Source organism: Chanodichthys erythropterus, chromosome 11, assembly GCF_024489055.1.
Source record: "Chanodichthys erythropterus isolate Z2021 chromosome 11, ASM2448905v1, whole genome shotgun sequence".
Taxonomy (NCBI): domain Eukaryota; kingdom Metazoa; phylum Chordata; class Actinopteri; order Cypriniformes; family Xenocyprididae; genus Chanodichthys; species Chanodichthys erythropterus.
Window position 1 is genome coordinate 2,733,368 of NC_090231.1, and position 9,336 is coordinate 2,742,703.

The window sequence follows — 9,336 nt, forward strand, 5'->3', positions numbered from 1 at the left end:
ATCTATTTTGTAATTATTTTAAGTGTAACCATAATCAGATATTGTCATTAAACCCTTTCAATTACAAATGATGTGCTAACTATTTTTGTTTTAGTATTAACATTAATGTGCTCCCTATTGCAATACAATATTGTCACTCTATATAGACATATTAAGCTACTGTAACTGCGCTTATTTCCGTCGTTGGTATAAGTTGCAGTGGGTGGTAATAGACAAGAAATGTACAGTTTTCTAACATCTTACTGATAAAGTTTCTTTAGTCGCTCGGCAAACCTTACAGTCTGAACCGCTGTAGGAGTTCCACCCTTAGAGATGGTGCCGAAACCTGGGATCCCTTGCAGTGAGTTTTCTGAAATCTACTTTGATCGCTCATCAGAATGAGGACATTTTTTCACAGTTGAGCTTGTGAATGGATTAAAGCTGACCTTCTCACCAAGGAATGGGTAAGTCTGTTTTAATTGTTTAATGGTATGATATTCAGATCTCCTCAGGGATGGAAGGGAAAATTTCTGGAAAGAGTGAAGTATTGTTTGCTTTATGGAGCAAAAAAGTTGAGCCTACCTTGTGCAAACTCAAGAAACAATACATTGGGATTAAATGTTCAGATGATGAAATGCTCAAATGGTGGGACATAATTGGCAAACACCAAAAGAAATCAAAACGTGGTGAAATAATTGAGGCTTTAAACTTCATAAGTTGTGCACAGCTGCGTGATGTGACCACACATCTATTTTCAAGTATAGATGCTAAATGTGAAGAAGTGCATTCTAAAAATGCAGAGGTACAAAAGTGTGAGGCAAAGATTCAGGATCTTCAAACACAGCTAGATAATTTACTAGCTGAACAATTAGTTCTGACTGAAAAGTGTAAAAAACACAAAGAGACCATTGCAGATCTCAAAGCTAAGCTAAATGCTCAAAAGTCTCCCAAAATGCTTAACAGCGTTGGGGCTAAAAAGCATGTTCCCTTCTTAGATGAGGTGAATTGCTCTGATGAATCTGGAATGTTTTGTTCAGAGGCCACTGCTCAAGAAAGTTTGCCTATTTCAGTTCTTAAGGTGATGCAGCACCGGAATAGCGCAGAGTCATGTACCAGAACGCATGGTGTTCAAGTATTAGAGAGTCATGGAAATCCTCAAACTCCAGGAGAACACAGCAAACAACCCTGTGGCAAAGAGAACAGGTTTTGCAGTTCCTGTCAGAAAATAGGCCATACAGAGGAAAAATGCTGGTCATTGGGTAGGGGTAGACCTCCACCTTATTTTCAGAAAAATAGGAAACCACATTCTAAGAGCAAAGATAAACGCTCATTTGCAGGTAAAACTCTAAGTGAGTTAACTGCATTGTTCATGCAAGGCCTCCAACTATTGACTTCACTTGCTAGTGGATTAGCAGCCCAATAGCAATGATCCTGTTTGTATTTCCAAATCTGTGATTGTGCTAAACACATTGTGCGCATCGAACACACATTAAAGTTGTTTGTGATACTATATGTACACATAGACTAGCTGAGTTTATTCTTTAAAACACATGATTGCTTTACTGTAAGTGTTGGATTAAACACTTAGGTTAAAGGTTGTAGATGTTATCCATTCTAGACCATGTATCTTGTGTTAATTGGAATAATAAGTGTAGCACTGGAATTGTGTAGCAATTTCTAGTTGCATGTGTGACTATGTAGAATTTGTTTGCTTCCTAAATGGAAAACTCTGCTATTTTCCATATAGCTAGAGTAAAACCATGTACAGGAGCACAGAATTGCCATGTGGCTACAGTGTGATTCACAATTGTATTAACCATGAAAATGCTTTCCTCACAACAGGATTCAGAAACTCTGAACTTTGCACTTTATCATGCTCCTTAATGAAAACATTGGTGTAGAAGGATTTTGAGCCAAATCACACCTCATACTCACATCTTCAAGCTGGCTCCCTGTTACAACAGGACCAAATTTGCATCACAATTGTAAAACTCCCTCACCTTTGTTTGGAGCATGATTGAATTTACACATAGCCACAGCTAAATGCAGCCACATAGATTTGATCTTCACACACAAAGTCAAATCGACATCTACATATGCCTCACAAAATGTATGCATATAATGTTTTTGTTTTTAAGTCTTTAAGTCTAGACTGCACTATAACTGTGAATTTCATCCAGTTGTTGTTGTTGTTTTTTACTTTGGATTTACTAAATCACTTTGTTATTTGTCTCACCAAGTTAAATATCAAAATGTATGTTAGTATTTCTCATTCTACCTAAGCACAAAAGGTGTATTATCATAAATGCATTTGAAACAATTTTGAAGCTTATTTCATTTGTTTCTTTGTATTTTGTCCAATTGACTTGTAACAATGTTTTTGGACATTTATTCACTTGAATCTCTGCATTTGGTTACACTGAATATTTTGCTGATACTCTTCATGAAATGGGGTGTTTTAAACCAACATTTGTTGTTTTGTTATTATGCAATTTATTTCAATGTTTCCAGAAACAATGTAAGAGCTTGTAAGATCTTCTTTTATTCTCGCCATGACCACTTTATCAAGTACATCGATTTAAGGGCTTATTGCCAGAGACAAATTTAATCTGACCACATCAAACCTCTGACCAATGACAAATGCCATATGTATGCTTTTGCTGTTTGTTGTGTTATATGTTCTTTTAAATCACAGGGTCCCTGCTGCCAAAGTTCAAATCCTGTGTCTTGTCTCAAAGGAGGGACAACTGAGTTCTGCCATTATCAGTACCTGATTCTTGTGGAGGTGTGAAGTGTTCGATGGACGATTTGCATATCTATGAATGGTGCAACACCATTTGATGGACCTTCTCATGCAGGACTGAAAGGAGAACAAAGACTGAAGACTGACCGACTGCTATTGCAACAAGTCTGGACAAGAAGTCTGAAGTTGACATCTACACACAACAGAAAGCATGTCTTCATGGATTGTGCCACCTTTTGACACATGAGTGTGGCCAACGGTGCCAAGGAGGGACTGTAAGAATTGAAAATATCTAAAGATATTTTAAAATGAACAAAGACATTTGCTTTACTGTTTCACACCCCTCTCTCTTGCCAAGGGCCATTTGGAAGGCTCAAAGGTGTTGATAGTGATCAAGCCCTGTAGGCCAAGATGTATGTACATCGGGGGTCTACAAATGGTCACACCTTTAGTACAGTGGGGGGAAGTTTAAATCTTCTGATTGGTCAGTTTGAATGTCTCACATTTGAGTTTCAGTCACATGGTCAAGGAAGGGATAAAAGAAGATTTTAACTGTTGCTCTGGGCTCTTTTCTAGGCTCTTCTTTCTTGGATCTCGGGCACTCTCTTGCCCTCTTCCTCTTTCACTCTCTCTTTCTCTATTTCTCTTTCTCTCTCTCAGGTAACTTTTTCATACATGCTGGGTACGATTAATGGTATATGATTTTATTATCTCATACATCTATTTTGTAATTATTTTAAGTGTAACCATAATCAGATATTGTCATTAAACCCTTTCAATTACAAATGATGTGCTAACTATTTTTGTTTTAGTATTAACATTAATGTGCTCCCTATTGCAATACAATATTGTCACACTATAGCAACGCTCTCCCACATATTTTGCTATTGTAACTGCGCTTATTTCCGTCGTTGGTATAAGTTGCAGTGGGTGGTAATAGACAAGAAATGTACAGTTTTCTAACATCTTACTGATAAAGTTTCTTTAGTCGCTCGGCAAACCTTACAGTCTGAACCGCTGTAGGAGTTCCACCCTTACAAAAGTTACGCTGTAAATTTGTTGTAATTACGCAGTACTTTCCGGGCTGTAATCTAAAGTGTTACCGAGTAGTTTAATGTTGATTTAGAATGTAATTGTTTTTTTAAGTCATTTTAATTCAGCTGTGCATCGTTTCACAGACCTGCACAAACAGTTCCTCTAAAACAAATAAATTACAGCCGAGAATTCCTTTAAAATGCGTGACATACTGATTGACATTCCTGGAAATCCCAGAACATGAGAGATGTCCTCTTCTTATCATAAATCACTCATGATCATAAATAACTCAAAAGATATCTGAAGGGGAAGTAGTGGATTCCAGAATCTCCCCCTTCACTCGAGCACTGATACGTTTCCGTATGTTGTCTCTTTTAACATTCCTTCTGAGTTTCATTCATGTTTATTTCATGCCACAATTATACTGTAGTTAAGAGGGTTCACATCTCTTGTCGCTTAAACTAAAAAGATCAATCTTGCGATCTGAGATCAACAACAAGATTGTTTGAATGAAGATAATTAAAATCACAGAGCAAAATGGGAGAAATTAAAATGCATACGCAGAGCAGTCTGAAACAATGAAGAAGCAACAAGGAAAACATACTCAAAATTCCACTAACCAGAAACAGCTGACTTTATGAGTAATGACGCTAGAGGTGCAAATGACGTCACACTCTGAAAGACGAAACCACCAAAACAGGCTGATTTCAGAATTATTTACTAGCTACTCTCATTTCTACCATATAAAACCATGTAGGAAAAACCAATAGTAGTATGTTAATATGTTATTTCAAGCTCAGCCACACAGTTTCAAACACTTCACTACATTGACTGATTCATTCTTCTAACATTATTATATTTTCAATTAAAAAAATAATGAAATGCTTTGAAAAAAAAAATATATATATATATCTGCATTTATAACCATGTCTGTAGGATTCTGTTTGGCTGGATGGTGTGTGTTCAAACCATGCAGTGCACAGGTATTTCCAGTCTGTTTAATTCATCTTTTTTAAATAATAATTAATTACTTAATACATGCATAAAACTACATTCGCACACCACTTTTCGCTGATTAAAACAACAAAAAAGGTTTTTATTGCCATATTGGAAACAAAACTGGTAATATTGTCAAACAAAGAAAATTTTGGCTTGTGAAAAGAAGTCTAACTGTTGAATTAGTTGTTACAAATCAGTTCACTGCATTTTAAACTAACGTTGCTTTGTTTTCAGTTGTCTCATGCTCCTTTCAATCATGACAAACTGAAAATGAACTGGTATTACTGGAAATACTAGAGCAGGAGAGACGTCTTTTTCTCAGACTGACTCACAATGAGGTTTGCTTTGAAATCTCCACAACAATACGGTCTCGAATGGTGTAAGTATTATAAATAAATGCTGTCTAAAACAAGGAAACTATATCATTCTTAATTTTGTTGTGTGTGTATATATGAAAATTGTGAAAAATATCAACTGAATTTCCAGAGCTTTGAAAACAGAAGAAGTGTGTTCAAAATACCCTTATACAGAATGCTAAATCATATATTCTTTACTTTTAAGGAGCTTTATATCAACAGACAAAATCAGCAACAGTGTAAGTGTTTTATTATTCACTTCCTTGATCAAACTGAGTGAATTTTGCTAGTAACTGAATCTTTTAAACATTTATGCAATGCATGGACTATTGCATAAAAGCAGATTAAGAAAGGAAGCAATTTTCAAGAAGCTCAGAATTTATTTTGAGAAATGTTTGTTTTTTGTCCATATAATTAAAGTCAAAGGGTCCAATGTTGTTTGTTTTACAATGTTCCTCAAAATATCTTATTTTGTGTTTCACAGAGAAAAATTGAGTCATACAGGTTTGGAACGACACGAGGGAGAGTAAATGAAAACAGAATTCGCATTTTTGGGTGACCTATACCTTTAAATTCAGCAACAATGGAATTACGCCGTAACACCAGTCTGCGCTGCAGTATGTAAGAGAATGTCCTTACTTGCTTGATTCAGAATATAAGAATAATTGGGTGTTTAAACAAAAATGTGAATGTTGTATTAAGGCTTTATGGCTGGTGTTAAATGTTGATCTTCTACATGTTAACTCTATTCAATGGGAATTCCTGGTTTATAACAGTTTCTACAAATTACATTATTATGTTCATGCTAAAAAGTACAAATTTACTTTTTTACAGTTTTTAATGGGTATTTAATTTAAAATTCTTGCTACAAAAACATTCTGAGAAATATTTTCCTCCATCTGCAGAAAGCCAAGTCTTCCACCACGAAGACCAACTCTGATTCATCAAGGTCCTCCGAAACGATACCGTCTTCATACAGAGAGAAAAGTGCTTGATGATCATGGAAAAGTCAAAAAATGGACTTTTGGGAAAAAAGACACAAGAAAAGCAAACAAAATTGTTCTGTTGGTGGGAGAAACTGGCGTTGGGAAGACCACCATTATCAACACCATGGTCAACTACTTAATGGGAGTGAAGTTTGAGAATGAAGAATGGTATGAAATCACAGAAGAAGCAGCCAGAGACCAATCAGAATCACAAACATCTGAAATCACCATGTATGAGGTCTGTCCTATAAAGAGTCGCATGTCTCTCACTATTATCGATACTCCAGGATACGGAGACACTAGAGGACTGGAGAAAGATCTGGAAGTTGCTGAGAATTTATCTATGCTGTTTCAGAACAATGATGGAGTTTGTGAAGTCGATGCTGTGTGTTTTGTGACTCAAGCGTCTAAGAATCGTCTCTCAGACAGACAGCATTATATTATCAGTTCAATTCTGTCTTTGTTTGGAAAAGACATAGTGAACAACATTGTGTTTTTAATCACACACTCTGATGGTCTGCCACCCAAAAATGTCCTCGGCGCCATTAAAAAAGCTAAAATCCCCTGCAGACGAGACAAAACAGGCCAACCCGTTCATTTCTTATTCAACAATCGACAGGCTGAAGCCCGTCACACTGGGGAACGTTACGTCCGTGCTCAAAGAGACGCATGGGAAGACAGCATGGATGGTATGAAGGACTTCCTTCAGTCTCTGGATGAAAAGAACAGAAGAAGTTTAGAGATGACTTCAGATGTCCTGATAGAGCGCATTCGATTAGAAGCGTCCATGTCCAACTTACAGCTGCGAATTCAAGAGAAAGAGCTGAAAAAGGCTGAGAAAATTCAGATCCAACAGGCAATGAGAGAAAACAAGGATAAGATTAAGGAGTGTAAAAACTTTACCATTAACATCAAAGAAACAGTCAAAGAGAAGATTCCCATTGAAAGCAAGTCATGGAAGAGCAGGAAGGCGACGATCTGCACCTTCTGTGAGGAAAACTGCCATGAGATTGACTGCTGGTGGGGTTCAAATCCCAGCAAATGTGAAGTCATGAAAGATGGCTTTTGCACCGTGTGCACAGGGAAGTGTCACCACAGCAAACACATCAAAGAAAACAAGAAATATGTCATGAGCACCTCAAGCAAGCAGTTGGAATATGACTCCATAAAAAAGGAATATGAAAAAGCTCAAAGACTGTCCAAGAGGTTTTCAGTTGTAATGGATTATCTTGATGAAGATCTGCAAGTGATTGAGCACCAAAAGTCAATTCTTCTGTTCAAAGCTTACAAGACCATCAAGCATCTGTCTCAGATCGCATTAAAGCCAGACTCGGCCTTCACTCTTCAGCCTCTGGACTTCTTCATCCCCAGAGTGAGGGAGGCTGGGAAAGAAGTCTGGGTCCGAGAGCTGGAGGAAATGAGGAGAAAATCTGTAGCTGAAGAAGCAAATAAAGATGCTCTGAGTTATCTGAGAGCTGGTCTAGCAAAATTGGGGGATTTCTTTGGTGGGCAGTGAACAAATTCAGAGAAGACAAGAGATGAATCAATGAAAATGAATTGTGAAATACTGCATGTGTAACAAAGTTATGATTTTAATTAGTTTTATTGTGAATTCTTCTGAATTCAGCAGTAGTTGTTAATTCCATGTTGCAGTGGTGCCCTCATGTGGTTTGTGTGTGGACTACAGAAATGTTTAGTTCGACAGAAGATGACGCAACACAGCAGTTTCCATGAGTAGTGCTGTGTGTGAGTTATGCCTGCAATGAAATACAACCATTTAGAGGATGTTTTACTTAATTCAACAGTAAAAAAGATTTACATCAACCAACATTTGTGTTTATTCATTCTTTTGGGGTTCATGAGTACGGCCAGATATTGAGTTGGTGTTCATCAGATCTCAGGAATACTCCTATGTGTAAACATATGGCAAACTACAATGGAAAGTGAAGAAGAAAGACCAGATCCATGACATATGCTTTTAAAAGACAGTCTTTATCTGAAGTAATATTAGGGCTTTATGTTCTTAATTATGTCTATATAAGGCCTGTTTACAGCCGGCATTACAATGCATTTTGGTTGATCAGTGTAAATGGGGTGTAAAACATTTTGAGCTTGTCCACTTTCGATCACTTCCAGTCGAAAACGAATGTGTTTGAACAGCCACAAAAAACTGCCTACTCTCTGGTTATAAGCATGAGCATGTCATGGTGGTACCATAGTTCATTAGAAAATGGCTGATACTGCTGCGGGTATGTGTGTTTCTTTTCTGTCCTGATTACTGTAAAAAAAAAATGTGATAAAAGTGTATACAGAGTTTGTTCATTTTATGTTTTTCTTGTTTCAGTTTATGGTTTATGTCTGCAGTGTATTTATTTGTCCATAAAATACACTTTATTGTTTCTCAGGTATGTGATTTTCATGCATATTCTTTGTTATTTTGTTGCATGGAATAGTACAGCAGAAAATGGCTGATACTGCTGCGGTTTATGGTTTATGTCTGCAGTGTATTTATTTGTCCATAAAATACACTTTATTGTTTCTCAGATTCTTGTGTGTCATCTATTCAGGGTTTGTGATGGTTTCGGGGATGTAAGACTACAAACGTTACACTGGTGCCGTGACTCTTTGGATCGCCCTGATCAGCTTGATGCAGATCGGCCGTGGTTGCTGCTCCTCAGCCGTGTTTGAACCCCGTTTGGATCTTTGATGTTATGGACAAAGACAGTAAACGCATACACAATACATGATCAAAGCTGAGTGACTGTCAATCACTTAACACTTTTTGGATATGGACTTCTGAGCACATTTACACTGATATACAGCTTTTTGAACTGCTTGTATATATTTTCTGTATATTCTAACTGGAGTGTTGTTTCAGTGTGTCATTTTCTCAGTTTAATTATATAATATATACTCATTTTCTTTATTACTTGTAAGTAACAGTGACTGAGATATGACTGAAAAAATTGATTGTGATACTGATATAGATAGAACATTCATGGAAGCCACTGGTTTTCCCAGAGGGAGGGGTGGTTGGCTTGTTGGAGCTTCTGGGAATGATGTTTTCAGTGAAGGTGGCAGAAAGGGGGTGGGTCAGTCGAGGTCTCACAATTACCACAGTGGGGGTCGTGGCTTAAATTTAACAACAAATAATTCCCCTGTTGTGCATGCCACAGTTGAATTCCCTTGTACTTCGACACCAAATGTTGAGAGGGATGCTATTAGCCATCTCACAGAT

The 9,336-nt window shown here is 37.1% G+C and overlaps 1 protein-coding gene across 1 annotated transcript; it reads left to right on the forward strand.

Moving 5' to 3' along the window:
- Window positions 1-2,965: 2,965 nt before the first annotated feature.
- On the forward strand, window positions 2,966-7,614 carry LOC137030203 (uncharacterized). The gene is made up of 2 exons (XM_067400385.1): window positions 2,966-2,997; window positions 6,018-7,614. Exons 1-2 carry the CDS (start codon window positions 2,966-2,968, stop codon window positions 7,612-7,614), a joined length of 1,629 nt encoding a protein of 542 aa, XP_067256486.1.
- The last annotated feature ends 1,722 nt before the right edge of the window (window positions 7,615-9,336 follow it).